The sequence below is a fragment of the Diorhabda carinulata genome, chromosome 9 (assembly GCF_026250575.1).
Source record: "Diorhabda carinulata isolate Delta chromosome 9, icDioCari1.1, whole genome shotgun sequence".
Taxonomy (NCBI): domain Eukaryota; kingdom Metazoa; phylum Arthropoda; class Insecta; order Coleoptera; family Chrysomelidae; genus Diorhabda; species Diorhabda carinulata.
In genome coordinates this window covers 21260967-21278750 of record NC_079468.1, presented here as the reverse complement: position 1 = coordinate 21278750, position 17784 = coordinate 21260967, and the positions used below count along the sequence as shown (strand labels likewise).

At 31.3% G+C, this 17784-nt stretch overlaps 3 protein-coding genes across 10 annotated transcripts; 2 read left to right on the top strand and 1 right to left on the bottom strand.

The window, feature by feature from the left end:
- Positions 1 to 1174: 1174 nt before the first annotated feature.
- LOC130897791 (anaphase-promoting complex subunit 7) lies at positions 1175 to 7031 on the top strand. The gene is made up of 7 exons (XM_057806695.1): positions 1175 to 1359; positions 1415 to 1711; positions 1795 to 1959; positions 2632 to 2865; positions 3855 to 4189; positions 4564 to 4681; positions 6366 to 7031. The coding sequence occupies exons 1-7, from the start codon at positions 1288 to 1290 to the stop codon at positions 6861 to 6863; spliced, it is 1719 nt and encodes a 572-aa protein (XP_057662678.1). The 5' UTR covers positions 1175 to 1287; the 3' UTR covers positions 6864 to 7031.
- Positions 7032 to 7323: 292 nt separating this feature from the next.
- Positions 7324 to 15529, bottom strand: LOC130897983 (SWI/SNF-related matrix-associated actin-dependent regulator of chromatin subfamily E member 1-like). Of its 8 annotated transcripts, none has more exons than XM_057806984.1 (14): positions 15331 to 15529; positions 14959 to 15034; positions 14470 to 14514; positions 12862 to 12902; positions 12730 to 12807; positions 12016 to 12225; positions 11863 to 11947; positions 10383 to 10490; positions 9833 to 10107; positions 9111 to 9290; positions 8722 to 8955; positions 8306 to 8495; positions 7870 to 8253; positions 7324 to 7449 (listed from the first exon to the last, which is right to left on the bottom strand). In XM_057806984.1, exons 2-14 carry the CDS (start codon positions 15020 to 15022, stop codon positions 7418 to 7420), a joined length of 1926 nt encoding a protein of 641 aa, XP_057662967.1. In that variant the 5' UTR covers positions 15023 to 15034; positions 15331 to 15529; the 3' UTR covers positions 7324 to 7417. The 8 variants fall into 8 exon arrangements, with proteins under 8 accessions (XP_057662967.1, XP_057662968.1, XP_057662969.1 ...); XM_057806985.1 differs by having other exon boundaries at positions 10383 to 10481; positions 15331 to 15528; XM_057806986.1 differs by having other exon boundaries at positions 10383 to 10475; positions 15331 to 15525.
- Positions 15530 to 15929: 400 nt separating this feature from the next.
- Positions 15930 to 16982, top strand: LOC130897982 (uncharacterized protein C7orf50 homolog). The gene has a single exon (XM_057806983.1). The coding sequence runs from the start codon at positions 16006 to 16008 to the stop codon at positions 16924 to 16926; it is 921 nt and encodes a 306-aa protein (XP_057662966.1). The 5' UTR covers positions 15930 to 16005; the 3' UTR covers positions 16927 to 16982.
- Positions 16983 to 17784: the final 802 nt, after the last annotated feature.

The following is a 17784-nucleotide window of genomic DNA, read 5'->3' as shown; positions in this document are numbered from 1 at the left end:
TTCTCTTAGTGGGTGATTCATCAATGTTAAAATAAACTTTCCAATGATAGCTTGAATTATTTAGGCATTAAGGTACCTCGTTTTTATGTTTTTACTGTTTCAAATCACTAGCGATTCGCTAGATAAAACAAAAGGCGTGTTTGGTGTGCATATTAGTATTTTCCCAACAATTTTCATAAAAAAAAATTGTAAAATATTTTTACCCAATATCATAATGTAACTAATTGAATTTCCTATTATTCTCATTTTTGAATAAAATGCTGTGTTATTTCTATTAGTACCTTTATCTACCTAATCTTGATAGATTAGTTCATTTAGAATAGTTATTATATGTTTTGTGGCCATGTAATTTTAAATTTAATGTAATAAAAACTAACTTATTTTATTGTATCTTTTTATTCCTACATATTATATCAACCCTTAGTTTCTTCTTACCTATTTTCTAAGAAATAATCATATTTTACTAGAGTGTGGTGTTTACTATTCATCCAATATCCTACCATAAAAGGATTTATAATTATCAATGGTTTAAATGATACACAGAAAAAAAATAGTAGAAATAGCCCGGTCAAATTAGACCAAAAATAAAAATAAAGCTACAAGAACTCCCACCAAGCATAAAATCGGTAATATTGCTTAAGATATAATTAAAAATAAAATTTGAAAGTTCCCCATCATTCCCGTATATAGAAAAATTTTGATTTAAGGGTTTTTTCGCGATTTTCAGCAAAAGTAAGTTTTATCTTGAAAATATATCAGACAAAAATTGTACATTAAAAAATTATATACAAAAAACGTATATGTATGAGTACGCCACGTACATAAATCTATAGAGTTGTGATACAGGGTGTTTCTATATTGATCACCGAATTTGATATTAATACGCTTTTTTATTATATTGTTGTAAATTTATTGTTAAAATAGCTATGAATTGGAAATAAGAATTCAAGTTACGATCTTACTCTAATAATTTCCGGCGCTATTTGTAAACCGCTAACTTAATTTGCACCCTTTCAACGAACACTTGATACACTGAGATGGTTCTCCTTACCTCTACACTCTATTAGTTATTGTTATTAATATATTGTTTTAATTCTTTATTTCAGTAATTAATGTTTTTGAGAAATCTTATTTAAATTTGAATGCCTGTAAGTCACAAGGCTAATTTTCACGAAGAAGAAGACGAAAATGTATACTTCACATAACCTTAATCTCAAAACAAACTAAAATAAAATAAAAAATTAATAGACTTTAAAATAAGAAACTTGAATTAATCACATTAAAAATATGGCAAATACAATTCTAAATCAGCTACAAGCATTGAAAGATCAAGAGTTGCATTCAAATATTTGCAAAGTGGTGGGTACATTATTGGAAAATTGCATGTAGGATGATGAATTTTAATTATTTTTAGAGCGATTTAGCATTAACATTAGCAGAACAAAAACCAGATGTCTTTAATTTATCTACAAAGCTACAAATTACACTTTACTATTCAGATGCATGTTTTTTAACCCGCCAATACATACAAGCAGAAAGTTTATATAGGCAAGCTTTACAAATGAGAAAGAATTACATTATGAAATCTAAAACCTCCAGCAATAAAATTGAAAATCCCACAAACTTGATGAGCGATGTCGATATTAAATATCAAATACATTTATGTTGCGTTGCATTAAAGCAAAAAAATGCAGCATGCGAAATTTTACAGGTAATTGTTTAAGTATTGTGCATCATTCCAAGAATATAATAATTATATATGAAGTATGATTTCATTTTAGAAAAATATTTCAGATGATATCTGCTAGACATAGAACTCCAAAAGTAAACATGGCATTGGGAAATATTTATAAAGATCTGGGACAAGAGAGAGCTGCCATAACATGTTTTAAAGAAGTATTGAGGGAGTGCCCACTAGCATTGGAGGCAGTTGAGAATCTACTTAAATTAGGATTGAAGGTAATCAATAATTGCTATACAATTTGGAAAGTTATTTTAGTTAATAAGGAAAATAGTAATTGGTATAAAAAATTGCATTTCTGGAAGCCTTTTTGATGTCTAATAACCATGAATGCTTTAAATTGAATCTTCATTAGGTAAATACAGAATAAATTGAGAAAATAATAATAAGGTAAATATGGGGTGCCTAAGAGAGATTACTCCTATTTCACTCAAAATGATTCACAGTTTTTCTAAATTGAGTTCTGCACTAGAGGAACATCTCGTGTATTAATATCCATCATAAATTTGATCATTAACCACAGTGTTTGCGAAACTTTTGACATATACTTAGTTGGATTATTTACTTACACAGTTTAAACATTGTAATGTGAGACCATCACTTCCAGCTGTGTTTAATTTCATTGTAAGTACAATACAATACAAATTCAAGAGACTCTATTACACACACATTCTAAAATATGATATTCATTAAGAGATTAAAAGGAATAAAATATAAAAAATATCTTATAGAAGTTACAAGCTTGACAAAAATCTCTTAGATTACTATACTCACTGTGCTTTCAGGCGAATGGTGATTAATGCCTAGTGGTGGAACCTTGCACTAGAACTCATATTCACAATTACTTGTATTTATCACTTGTTTAGTAAGATAATGTTTCTATTTATTAGGGTGTGGAAGTAAATTCTTTAATGATACCTGTATCATCTGAAATAAGTTGGTTGAGTATGTGGATAAAGGCACAAGCTCAGTTACATTCAAAAGATTTCATTGGAGCCCTAAAAACATATAAAAGCATGGAAGTTCATGGGCTATTAAAAGATAACATATCTTTGTTGCTCAATATCGCCTATTGTTATCATTATTTGTGTGAAGATGCTAAAGCTATTTCTACATTACAGAAGGTAGGTATGAATACCCTTTTTAAAGCTATTTTTTTGAAGATTATTCTTAATTTTATGTTAATTATAATAAGTAATTTTTTATCAATAGAGTGAAATTGACTTGCCAAAGTCAATAATTTTCCCTATAAACTATGCTAGTTATTTATTGAAATAGACCTAAAATGATATATTTATAGTTATTTACTTTTGAAAATTTTTTTAAATCATATTGAGGCGCGATTTCTGAATTCTGGTAATGTTTTTCTTAGTTATTTATATGATTTCTATTCATGGGGTGTATTAATAAATACTGTCTTTTACGTTTTAAATTTATTTAAACACTACACTTAATTAATTTATCACTAACACTTAATTAATTTATTTAAAATCTCAAAAGTTCTAGAAAATAAAGAAATAAAATAAAGGCGCCGCGCTTTCGCCAAATTTTAGAATTCCACTACATCTAGGCAGGACCGGCTCCAGGACGAAGACGCGTTCGTAACAGTATGTTTACGTGTTGATTGGAAAGAAATAAATGAAGCAAACAAAAAAATTCTAGTATATTCATTGGTTTATTTTTAGTTTGTTACTGCTATAAATCAGGAAGGGATTACAGAATTAGTTAGATCAGCTTCTGATCTGTCAAAGTATTCTTGCTTCTGATCAAATTCTGTATTAATATAGTAAATAATCCAATTTATTCATGGATTTTTTATTTGATCCATATATTGTCATTGGAAATAAATAAGGTGACAAATTTCAATTCAAAAGATTGATTGGAGGTTGGTGGTATACTAATTGTAACATTTTATCAAGATAAACATTCAATTAAGTAAGCTGAAATATTTCCAGTAGATTTATTCGATAGATTTCAAAGTTAAATATATAGGGAAACTGTATGATGTTCATTTTATGTTGTGGAGTAATGAACTTTAAAAGAAATATTTACTTTGTAATAAATTATATATATATATACTATCATCAAAAATGATAGATGATAAAATTTTTAGATTTTACGGTTGGATCCTAATATGATTATTGGAAGAGATCTTCTATCTACTTTATTGGCAGCTTCTGGAACAAAAGAACATAATCGAGCTCTTGAAGCGTTAATACCTTCGATGGATACATCATTATGGAGTGCCGAACATTGGGTTGTTTTAGGAAATTATATGTACACATTGAAAAAGTATGACAAGGCAGCCTATTTTGGACAGCAAGCTTGTTTACTCGATAAAAGAAATTTAGAAGCTCTACTATTGAAGGCGAATACCTTTCTACAAATTAAGAAGTATCAAGATGCCTCCAATCACTGTACAGAAGCTTTACAATTATGCAATTTCAGGTGAAAATTAATGAGTATTTTATAAAATCTTTTTTCCAATTTATTTTTCTGTAACGAATTTACAGAATAAGAGTGTTCTTATTGGCAAATCGTAAACAGACTGCTTCGTGAATTTTCCAGTGTTGTGTTTAATAAACCTCCAAGAATTTTTGAGAAAGAATCAGATGGACTATGAAAGTAGAATAAGAAGTTAACAGAATTTTAGAAAAAAATAGAATTACAAACATTAATTTTTGTTTATAAATAATTAAACCCCCAGTGAGAAAAAAAGTAGAGTCAGAATTCTTGTTTTAAGATAAACTTTTTTGGATTTTGGAAATGATTTGTTTATTCATAGGACCAAAAATTAGAATTTTTCAAATATTTGTTTGCAGATATGATATTCACAAATGTGCAGTCGAATCGTATATACAGAGTAATAGGATACGCGAGGCCGAATCTGTAGCAGTAAATGCTTGTAAGCAGATGAATTTTAGTGCCCAAGCATATTGTGTAAGTATATTGGTAGATAATTTGAAAACCCATGCTCACAAGAAAAATAGGAATAAAATAAAAATGTTTTTGAAAACTACATCTGTCAAATGTCCTCCATTGACACCTATGCATTCATGGAGTCGAGCCTGAAAGTTCTGCATAACTCTTCGCAGTATATCAACAGGTATTGCTACAATTTCGTCACGAATTCGTTGTTTGAGGGCCGGGATTGCCCTGGGTGGATCAGTTCCAACTCCATAAGAAGAAGTCGCAGACAGTAAGGTTGGGAGACCGAGGAGTCCAAGCGATATCCCCGTTTCGAGAAACGACACGCATTGGGAACAAAGCATTCACCGCATTCATTGAAATTCTTGTTGTTGAAAAAGTGTATTTTCATTAACTGGAAAGCGGTGAAGTTCCGAATCACTGCAAAGTATCTCTCAGGACCGATGATTTCATTCGCCGACATTGCACACCATATTGTCGCTTTCTGAGCATGAAGTGTTTCATGAAGCTAACGAGGGATCTCCTCCACCCAGTACTTGAAATTTTGTTTGTTTACAAAACCGGAGATGTAAAAGTGTGTTAATTTGGTCAATATTTTCTTCCAACCTGTCAAGCATAACCACACAAAATCTGAAACGCTTTTGATAATCATCCGGGTGAAGAAATTGAACGTGGACTTCTTGTCGAACAGGTTCAATATTTTCAGAGGTTCGAATCGTTCTGGCACTACCACTCTTTTTCTAGACGTCGATCCAGTTTGCTCGAAGTTGTTTACCTACATTTTAATCGCATGGTCTGACGGAACAGGTTGGTTACGCGGTATGTTAAAATGCCGTTTAAAATCTCGACGCATTTGCACACTATTTTGATAATAAGCCTTAATTGCGTAACCGCGAGGCTCACCCGTCCAACGCTCCATTGTAGACTAAATGGCAAGCCACTCGGGAACCGGGAGGCCTGTGACTGTATTTCCTACCATTTCACCGCGCGCTGCAAGCCCCACCCCAAATCTTTCCGTTTCATTGCCGAACCCGTTACTTTTGTTGAAAATATGTGACAAAAATATTAATTTGGATTAAGCAAGATGTTAATGACAATCAAAAGTTGTGGAAAACATATTACTATCCATTTTTATCACAGAAAAACTAAATTTTTTCAACATTATTTTCATAACAAACAATTTTCAATGATTATTTTTATGTTTGTCTATTTTTTTTATATTGTTATTGCCTTTTCGGGGGTTTAATGGGTGCTTTCACCCCTTTGTATCTTTTATTTACTGTCTTTCATTAGTGGTATTTTCTATCTCCATTATTTTTTATTATAAGGTTCATAACTAAGTACTTTCGCTTTTTACCGATAGAGAGCGTTGCTTTTTTTGTATAACTTGTTATTAAATTATGTCCCAGAAGTTTATATCAAATTTACCCAAAGTCTTTTAGCATAAAGCAAAACAACCGCTAAGAAAGTTCTTGCAACTAACCGTTTTCTCATCTATGCTGCTGCCAAAACTAACAATTAAGTGAATAAATGACAGCAACCATAATCATAACCTAAGAAAATTTTTTTATACTCGTCGCAGAAGAAGAAAAAGTTTGTTTTAAAGTGTTTCAATAAATCAGTTGATTGATTTGATTGTAAAATTGTTTTTACTGTGCAAATTTTCTATAATAGCCGATTTATTTGAATTTTTCAGTTGCATGCTTCAGTGTTATTAAAAGACCCCATGGCGGCAAGTAGAACAGTACGTAAAATATTAGAAAAGGCCGTATCACAAGATAAAACAGGCGCGACAAATGCGTTACCGATGCTAGTAGAATTTCTCGAGGGAGAACAACAATACGAACAAGCATCTCAGCTATTACTGAAACATATAGAAACGCAAAAACCGTCCTCGAGACTTCATCAGTTACTAGGAGATTGTTTCGTGAATCTTCAGAAAGATGACGAAGCATTTCACCATTATACTACTGCTTTAAAATTAGATCCTACTAATCAGAGATCAACAGAAGGGCTGAATAATATTGGTAGAAGTCTGTCGCTTAGTAAAAGAGATAGTTATTATACTTGTGTAGCTGGTGAAACTTCGTACAATTCCCAAGGCACCAATTCGTCTGATCATGAAGTAGATCCCGAGAGTGATGCTGATCCATGGCCACGTGGTGAAGATATTGAAAGTTTTGATGAATGTTAGATTAGGATATTATTTAATTATGGAAATTTGTAAAAAATACTACTTTTTATTAAACTATTTTTTCTGTATTATTAATATATTTTTCAAAAAATTATTATACTTGTATTGGAATTGAACACTTTGCTTTGGAGACTAGGAGAATTAAAAAAAATAAGTTCTATAAAAAAACTTTTTCTGCTATCTTACATACTTTAGGACATCCATTAATTACGTGAGCCATTTTTCAACCAGTTTAGACTTCCTCTCTTAGTTGATATTTGCCCGTATCCCCCCTCCCTTTACGTGAGATTAACGCTAAAAATATTTGAAATTTACTCTTTCTTCATCTTTCGCAAACGCATTGGTTGAATTCAGGCTATATCTCGTCAAAACGCATGAATAGCTGAACTGTGCTTCTGTAGCTTTACCAGTCAAATTTTCTAAAAAACTATAAGGGTTTATTTGGGTATTGAAAACCAGATGATTTTATATATATATAATTGGTTTTTAATGCTTATAATTCAAAATAATTATTGTATAAAAATTTTACGACCCTTAGACTATCTCCATCCATTCTACTTTTCTTCCTTCTCGGAAATTCGATAATCTGAAATAAAATTACATGATATATTAGAACCTAGTTAAATGCAAAATCCATAATCAAATTTTAAAAATTCCGAACGAAAACTGATACTAGATGACACTCTTTCCACCTTCACTCGACATGCATCGTGTGGTATGGAGAGCTGCTTCACGGAAGTCTGGATTGGGCATAAGAGTTTTTACAGAGGTTATAATGGTAACTGACTGGTAGAAGAACATTCTGTGATTTTGAAGAGGAATTTTATCCACATACTTGCCTTACGCTAGGCACTACATGAATCTCAATACATGGAAGCACACCGTATAGAATCTAAATTAACAGCGGCAACTATTAGCGAAATTAGGAGCATTACTTCAATAAAATGAAGAGTACAAACAGTTAGGACAATATTGAACTAAATAAAAGTTATCTATAAGATCTTACCCATTTTTCCTTCATCACCACCTTGTCCGTCATCTGACTGGCCCCTATCTGAGTCCGTTGAAGGTTGAGCACCGGTCGGTGGTCCATACATTTGTCCTTCCTGCGGCGGCGGGCCCGTTTGTCCTTCCGATGGAGGACCGCCATGACCGGGCGCTGGACCACCAGGATATGGATGTCCAGGTCTACCGCCATGAGGAGGAGGATACTGTGGATATTGCTGATGATAGTATCCGGGATGAGGTGGGTACTGACCACCGGCAGGTGGAGGTCCGGGCGGTGGATAACCTCCTTGAGGATGAGAAGGGTAAGGTTGTTGAGGGGGGTAACCCACGTAACCTGGATGTGGTGGTCTAGCTGGTAATGGTACCGACTGAGGATTAGGACCTGAAATTTTAAACTGACAGTTTATCTTTTATAACAGCCTGTTATAACATACCTGGTGGCGGATATTGTTGAGGGTATTGTTGAGGCGGCATCATAGGGCTTTGATGAGGCGGAGGTCCTTGTGTTGTAGGTGGATGTGCCGGATGTGGCGGCATAGGACCGTGTTGACTTGGTGGAACATTTGATGCTGTCGGAGGATTTGCTATCGGTGGTTGTTGTGGCAAATGATGTGGACCGCCAACCTATTATTTCAATTGATTAGTGATTAATATCTATGAAATAAAACATTGATTAATATTAAATTGATTGTCGTTAACTTTGACTAATGCTGTCATAATGTCATTTTTTAGGATTTTTTTTGGGGCGAGCTTCTTACAAGTATATGTGATATTTTCCTTCGCGATTTCCAATTTAAAATGCCAATTTTGGAAAAAAGAAATTCCCATGAAATTGTAACCATAAACTAACCTGATGTGGTGCGGCGTGAGGGTGTAAATTTCCGGCGTTAAGGGGCGGTGATGGCTCGTGAGAAGGATGCATGGATGGTGTTTGGGAATTATCTGGATGGGCGTAGCGAGAGGCGAGTGGTTGTTCCGAGGGTGTGGTTTTTTCTGCATGGGGCGGCGAAGGACCGTTTGTTGCTGTTGGTGCAGGTGGACCATGTTGAGATTGGTCCATTTTCTCACAGTCTCGATCCATAGGCTGTTGAGAAGATATTACGAAAGTTTTGAGCTTTTAATAATGGTAGCACCACTAATATAAAAAAAATGTTAATGAAACATTTTTTATGAAAACGAAGAACTTTTCAAAATTTTAGTTCAAAAGTTGAAAAATTAAATAAAATAATTGTTTACTACCTCAGAATGACCGTTTCCATGTTCTTGTGCCGGAGTAGATGGGGCAGGACTATCGTGGCCGTTCTCTTCAATTTTCGGTTTTGTATCTTCTTGTGTCTTATTCCTGTCCCGTTTCAGTATGTCATACTGCCTTTCCACCATTTTTTGAAAAGTTTCTTCATCTACTGCAGGTTTACAATGCTAAATAAACAAATTTGATGAAAAAATATTATGAAAATAAAATTATCTGCATGTATAACCTCAAATAATTAATGTCAAATGCTCTATCCACGTTCTACAGTAGAATGAATACTATTTGTCGATAGCAAAGATAGAATTGAAAAGAAATAGCATAAGAATATTTGCAAGTAGTACATAATACAGAGTAAAGTGTGTATCAAAATTAACACATAATTTGAATCGAATAGAAAACACAGTTTTTCGAGCCATTTTGAATAAATGTGTTGTGGATGCAACGCTGAATCTACTCCTGTACTGCATGCATGGTTGTGGGCATGTTGACATAAACCTATGATTTTGAATAACCCCATAAAAAGAAATGTAATGGTTAAGTTGGAATTTTTAGAACCATTGGTGATATTCATACTGAACACTCTGTTTACACTACACCAACACTCAAAATTATCAGCTGTAAACAATGAGTTCTCCAGATCGCAGTGTACATGGTACCCTAATATACATACATACCATTGAATGTGAAATTTTAAATAGACCAAACTCACCTTTTTCAATTCTTCTTGAAATTGTTCACTGCTCTCAATAAATTTCCTCTTCTTTGCCTCAAATTTCTCCTCTATCTGTTGCAATTCGGCTTCGAGCTTCTTCTGGTGCATAGTTAACGATTGCACTTGTCTTTTTAATACTTGCATACGACCTATCGTCACTACCGATCTAACATCTGGTACGACGCTCTCAGAAAATATTTCATTGATTAGACGATGATTTCTCAAATATCTGCTATGAGCTACGTGTTTTACAGAATAACCATCGTCTTGATCTGAAAAATTGTACAATTCAAATGACAATCTCATCAAGTCCAAAATACAGAAGCCAAACAGAATGATGAACCTTCTAAGGTAATTTGAATGCTGAGGATTTCAGCCTGACAAAGGTCTACGGATGAATAATTTATTATAGGTACATAATACGACTATTAATGCCCCAATTATTGGCTTATTTCGCTCCACTTTTACCAATCTCATGAAAATTTTTTCTTTCAGTACAATCAACGGTTTTGAATAGACAAAAAAATGTTATCGAAAAATTTCTTACCCTCTTCGTCTTCTGCTGGTTGAATTTCAATTCTTCTATCAGCGGCTGCTTGTTGTTTGGCTGAACTGCTCTGCCTCTCGTGCGTTTCTCCATCTGTACCTTGTGTAACTGAAATTAGTTAATCCAAAAAACGGTGAGGATGGTGATGGTGCGATTGCGTGAATTAAGCATAGATATATACACTGACACAAAGCAATAAGCTAGCGACACAAATAAATACATACCAATACACACCGAAGAATATTTTACATTGAAATTATTTCTATGCTGCAAAATTATTACTCATCCTAGGTACACACACAATAAAATGTCACCAAGCAAATATATAAGGCATTTGAATTGGGTACTAGGTTAATTTATTAAATAAATAATTATTGTTGTACTAAAAACGATAGATCTACCATTGACTTTTGCTTGGTTGAAAGAAACACACTAAAGAAGATAAAAATATGAGGATAACAAGATGGTTCTATATAGGAAATTTTTATCTTCTTGTAACAGTGGAAAGAGAAAAATAAAGAAATGAAAGTTTCAATAAGCTAAAAAGAAAAGACATACAGAAACAATACCAGGAGAGAACAGATGAAGAAATAATGAAATTATAAGACAAAATCCCTGAAATGAGTCTTGAAGAACTTTGGAAGAAGTTACTTGGAAATATAGTTAATGAGGTATATGGGTCAAGTAAAACAACAAAAAAATAAACTGATACACTGGTGGAATGAAGAAATAAAAAAAATGAAGATTATGAGATATAAAAAAAGCAGAGTGACGGAGTGAAAAACCTACTAAAACAAGCTAAGGCTAAGGAGAAAAAATAGAGAAAATGCAAATGGAAATGCAAAAATGATGTATCATATACCGAGATCAATCAGAAAAGAGATGTGAAATCCAATAATTAACCTAAAAACTACAAATGGTAGTATTATAATTGAGGATTATGAAATATTAGACATATGGAAGGAACAATCGTTTTGTAACTTACAAAACAGGGTGGCAGGAGGGCGTTTTAAGCCAGTTATCTTAAGTGAATAAAGACGTAAAGAAAACACATAGGATACAACAGATTGGGACCAATCTTCATACACGACCTAAATTATTTGCTAACCCAAAAGAAGAGCTACAAAACAATACTGGAGTGGAATAATGAAATGAAGCAATACGTCTTATTTTTCGTTAGTGAGGTTAGGGAGAATATTTTGTATTATTTGCATTGCTACTTTTCTTTTTAGAGGGACTAGGAAAACGTGAAATTTTAATGTTGTGAAGATATGTTCTAGTGATCCCTTTTTGCATGGAATCATGAAAATTTACAAAAATTATTGTTATAGTGTGGCAACACCACAAATATGTCTAAATTGGGATCTTTCTCGTGACAGGTATATTAGTGTGAATATTAATACAAAGCTAGTGATGTTAGGTGTGCTATGTGTTAAAAAATTATCATTGAGGTATTTTTATTTATCAGTTTTCATCTTACCCGATTTTCCTTTATTTTTCGCAGCCATAAACGCGATATATGCTGGAGAACTGTGATAAGTTTTCAATGTTTTCTCATATTCAATCTAAAAACACTCCTATTGGTGAATCAAGTCATACGATTAGGATAATCAATAAAAACTATAGAACACACCTTTTCGTTTTCGTATTCTTCGTGGAATTCATTCTTTTCTTCTTCCGGCAGATCCCTCCACATTTGTCCGATAATTTTTCCAATTTCCCATAACTTTAGATCAGAATGTTGAGCCTTAACAGCATCCCATACCTTTCGACTATATCTCATATATGGCATTAAGGGTTTTTCCGGTGCCTTGGGAGGTTTTGGTGTTTTAGATTCATTTTTCTGAAATGAGCCAATAAAATTATTTTAAAAATTGATTTTAAATAACTCATCTAGAACCAAATAGATTTTTTATCAATTATTTAACTGGAGTTCCAAATTAAATAAATTATCGCTCAAGTTACAACACAACATGAAGCAGAAATAAATCCAAAAGTTTTCTAGCATCATATTAGTGATTTTATTTGAATAATTTTTGCTATAACACAGACTAACATTGCCATGGGGATACGATTGACCCAACATTAACAAAAAAATGTGATTTGGTTTAAGTTTGAAATTGTATCTATTTCAATAAACTTCATATGCAGCACTACCAATTGACCTAACAGACATGTCAATGTCTGCCTGTTTTACCTTACCCCATACTAAGGGGATTGTTGGTCCCTTGGATAGAGCCAATATATTCAGAAAAATTGTGAAAATTTGAGGATTCTTAATATATTTTGTTCAAATTGAGATCATTATTTAGTGAATGAATGATTTAAATATTTAAAAAAAACGTACTGAAGTGTTTTTTCCGATTTTTTGTGGTACGAATCCTGGATGCCCATTTGTGGACGCAACAAAAGGATTTGTCTCTTTCTGGAAAATTAAAATTGGTAAAACTTTGATTATTACACGATTTTAGAAACTCACAGATGTAGCAGAACTAGCTCCTCCTGAAGCTCTTAGTCGTTCTATAAAAAATTCAAAATAAATCATTTAAACAATTTTTTTTAATTAAAAAATGCATAATGATGTGATATAAGAGACTTTTAGAAGAAATGATTCATGTATTAAAAATTAGGTCGAATGAAATTTGACACATAAATAATAAACTGAAGCAATATCTATAGGAAAAAATATTAATGGGAATATACTGCATAAAATAAAGAATCATTCTAAATACATGCATAAAATAAACCTTTCATATTTAACAAACTTACCGGGTTCTTAAATATTCTACACCAAAATAATTTACTGTAAGTACCGAGAAAAATAAATAAATTTTTGCTTATACTTTATTATAAATAAAATATATCATAATAAAAAAATAAATATTGGCAACACACTAGAAATTAGTAAATCTATAATAACAGCCAAGGCTTTAGAAATTATTTCAGATACCTAATTATTAGTTCTATTATAGCAATTTTTGTTAAAATGCTTCAATTTTTTTGAGTACATAGACTGAAGGAATGCAAATTGAATCAAAATAAAGTTTTCATTTCAAAAATTGAATCAAAAATAAGGATATTGTAAAAAAAATTATTGACAATCAATACCACAGATTAATGAATCTTTGAATTTGCCAAAAGAGCAATCAAATGATTCAGAAGTTTGTAAATTTTTTTGAGCTAAGTACCTTCTAAAATAAAGGTACCATCCAACACATTTCACATAAGTACAGGGGAATTTTGAAGAGTGAGTAAATTAGTACATCAAATTTTTATTGATTTAAATAATTTTAACTGTATATCCCTTATTATGGAGTTCCAAAAAGAGCAAAGAAGTACCTTTATTAGCAATAGAAATTAATTTACATAATTTGGGATCACCTCATATATTCAAGTTTTAGAAGGAATAAAGCAAAAGTATCAATGGGATTATCTGTTTTTGAATAGAAACTTAGGTCATGAGAACAACATACACTCAAGCATAGATGGCAGATTACCATATATTTTGATGGGGTCAACTGTTTATAAGTCTAATAAAATATCTCCTTCATGACTAGTAGAGACTTCTCTAAACTTCTACTCTTCTCTTTTTACTTAATGTTTCTACATATTCTTTTTAACAAAGTGTACCAATGGAGTTTTTAGTTTCACACAAGTAACTATTTCAAATGACACAAAATGAAACCTATTTATTACTGTAGAGGTTTTTAAGCTTACAATTTGTGATTCCACATTATTTCTAAATAAATGATTTTTTTTAAGGTTGTTTCTAATGCTCCTAGCACTTTTTAACCATTAAAATCAAGTTTGAATTTATCTATGTTAACCTGGACTTGAATCAGTTGGTAATCAATTTAGACCTTTATAAAAAAGGCACAAAACAGACATAAATTGATACAGAAGGGCAAAGTTATGTGGTAAAATATAGAAAAAGAGCTAAACATGGGTTAAATTTTGAATATGAAAACTTAATTTTAGATTTAAATCTTTGTGGTAAATGGGCAGGTATCATAAACTTTGACACACATGATTTGTGATGGAGATTAATAGATGAGTGTTATTTATTAAAAAGTAATTTCGCAGTTACCTTTCAATATGTTGAAAGTCATGGGCGCGCCTGCCGACAGCAAATCTGAACAACAAACACAAACGAAGCAATGAGCTCTAATCTACAAGATACTGCAATGTTTCCATAAACTTGTCAATTTTTACAATGTACGAAAAACGCATTTTTGTAATGTCTGCTTATTCTTTTAAATAATTCTCTGTTTAAGTATATTAGTTGAAATAATATGTAGTTTTATTGGACAAGTTTGTGGAAAACTTGCAGTATTTATCAGGCTTCTTAAAGATATACAAAATAAATAATTATGTTGCATGCTTTTAATTGAATAAATATTTGAGATGCACGTTTTCAAATTGTAATCCAAATTGCATCTTTAAAATAATACACATGCGACCTTAAGCTTATTTAGAAAACAATTCATCTAAATTTACATTACTAAAAAACTACTAACAATAGAAAAATAAATCTGAAAAAAAATATTAGTACAATTAATAAAATCATAAATCTTACGGTTTGAGGACTGGGAATTTGGCACTTGTATTGCCACTTGTTTGTAGTTAGCTGGAAGTGCCATATCTTTGTTAACCTACATAAAAATTTAATATGTAAATAAAAATAAAAAATGATTTTACATTTAAAGTTTGTTTGAATGAGTAATAATACAAAGAAACATATTTGAATTTTTGGAAATAAAAAATTTAATAGTTATCAAATATAACTGTAACGTTCTATTTATTTGTAATCAATCAATCTAACAATTTAAATTGAGCAATCAACATTATCTTATATTTCAATTCTTTTTAGTACATACAAACTGAAAGATCTTACAGTTCTTTCTTACAAATACATTAGAGAATTTTGTATTTCTAACTGTACACTCACCTTAAGTTAATAGGTCAATGCAACATATATAGGTATTTTACGAACAAAATACACTATATCTTTTTAAGTATTTATAGGATAGACCAAACAAAAAGAAAATAATTACTCTTTAATAGCTGAAAAAAATATAAAATTTAATTTCCAAGTTTACAAGCCAAAATAATTTTGACATTTCAGAAATTGTTGACAAATGACAAACGACTTTAAAGAAGTAGCTCTATACATAGAGTTACACAGCTACATAGAGCCTCTATAAAGAGGTATTTAATATACATTAAAACAATATTTTTTTTGGCTAATGTATATTTTTTCTGTAATAGTAATACAAAATTGGAAAACGGTACTAGAGCGTAAAATTTTTTCATCGTTACGTGGTAGTTGTAAAACTTTATAATGAAAAATAAAATAAAACAGTGTAATTGAGTAAGTTTGGAATTGAACTTATTTTCAATTCACTATATAACTTATAATTATTTAAACAATATTGTGATTGACTACCACGACTATCAAAAGTTCAAACGTACATAAATTATATATTTAGTGACATCAGCACATTATAGTATACTTACTGAAGTACTGTAAAGTTGGAGGTCAGAAAACGAATTGGAAAAGAAGAACACATATATAACCACATTTTATTCATGCTGCATTTTATCATAAAGTATTTTGTGAAAAATGATTATAGACACTGAAAAAAATCAAACAAAACAGAAAAGCAAGAAAAGGAAAGGTGTAGTTAGTTTCGAGGAAGAAGTTATTAATAGAGAAAAAGCATCAGAATTATTAAGTAATTTACCGAAACCTGAACTAGTTACTGAACCTATAGAAAACAGAGCAGCTAAACTTTCTAAAAAACAGAAAAGGAAACATAAAGAAAAGATAGATAAGCAAAATATAAACGTTGTTTCTGAACTAACAAACAATGAACAGGATTTGAAAGAAGAATTTATTAATGAAAATAAAAGTAAAAAGAAGAAAGTGAAACTTGAACAAGTTACATCTTCAAATGAAATTTTCAATAAAACTGGTGAAAATGTCGATCGGGAAGTTACAAAATCGAATGTGGAGTTGAACGAAAATTCTGAAGTATGTGCTCAGAAGGTCAAGAATAAAAAGAAAAAGAAGGATCAAGAAACAGTGAGTGATGAAAACACAACTGAGTTAGTTGATACTGAAGCAGTTAATGAAGTTTCAAAAAACATTACAAATAATGAACTATCTAAACGAGCTAAAAAGAAAAAGAAACATCTTGAACAATTAGCTGCAAAAAAATTGAAAACATCCCTAGCAACGCAAGAAAATGTTCTTAACTATTTATCAAAATGGAAACATAGTAGGACTGAATGGAAGTTTGAAAAACTCAAACAAATATGGTTATCTCAAAATCTTTTTGACTCGGCAAAGATTCCCGAAGAATTCTGGGAGACAGCTGTGGAATATTTTTCACGGTCAAGAGGATTTATCAAGAAACTCATTTTGAGAGAAGCCATGAAAATAATAGAAGAACAGGATAAAGCAGAAGAAGAAAATACAGATGAAGACTACATTATTAAAGTGAATAGAGCCCGTGGTATTGTACAAAGTTTACAAGAATGAATTATATGTAATTACATGTTGTAATATATATTTTATATAAGTGTTCCATGTTTAAATTTCTTTATTTTTTATTGAGATTTTGCACCATGATCCTGGTCCCCATGTTTATAAAAAAAAAAGAGAAATATGTATATCAGTCCAGTCATCTTAGTCCAAAGTCAGAAAAATCGCTTTTTTTATATTTTTTGCAAATATCTCGTTTTTTACAGGTTTAAGGCTATTTGTATTTCTTATAAATATTGTAGAGAATTTAATTCGCTGTTTTCGTTTCAATTCTAATCAGAATGAAGTTTCATGGTAATATAAGAAACTCATTGGAATGACAGTGACGCAATTTTATAATAAATTTCTCTCATTTTAAAACTAATTTGAGTCCATTTCTTTAAATAGCGCTTCACAACCATCGACATTAAAACCTATTTCCTGCTAAACAAAAATATCACGATCACAGATATAGATCTATATACATAAACCATAGAAATAATAATCGAGAATTAATAACCTCCAAAAGGTCAATTATCATAAGATTGACAGAAAAAGAAGAAGAAAGTCAGATAGAGGTCACGTTTAAACAACGTTGCCAGACTTTAAACAAAAATATGGAAATTGAGGAAAATATATAAAAATAGCGGGTTCAATGGATTGGATATATTGTGAGATTTCGATTGCTGATTGACATGTAATAAATTCAAACGAATTTTTTAACGGCGTTACCGTACAAGTATGCTTTTAAAACGGCGAACAATTGGCCGATCTACAACTCAAGCACAGAAGAAAGAAGCCTCAAAATCAGCAAAGAGAATTAAGGCTGGAAAATCTTCAAGTACCCCTTTGTCTGAATCATCCGAACAACAAGAA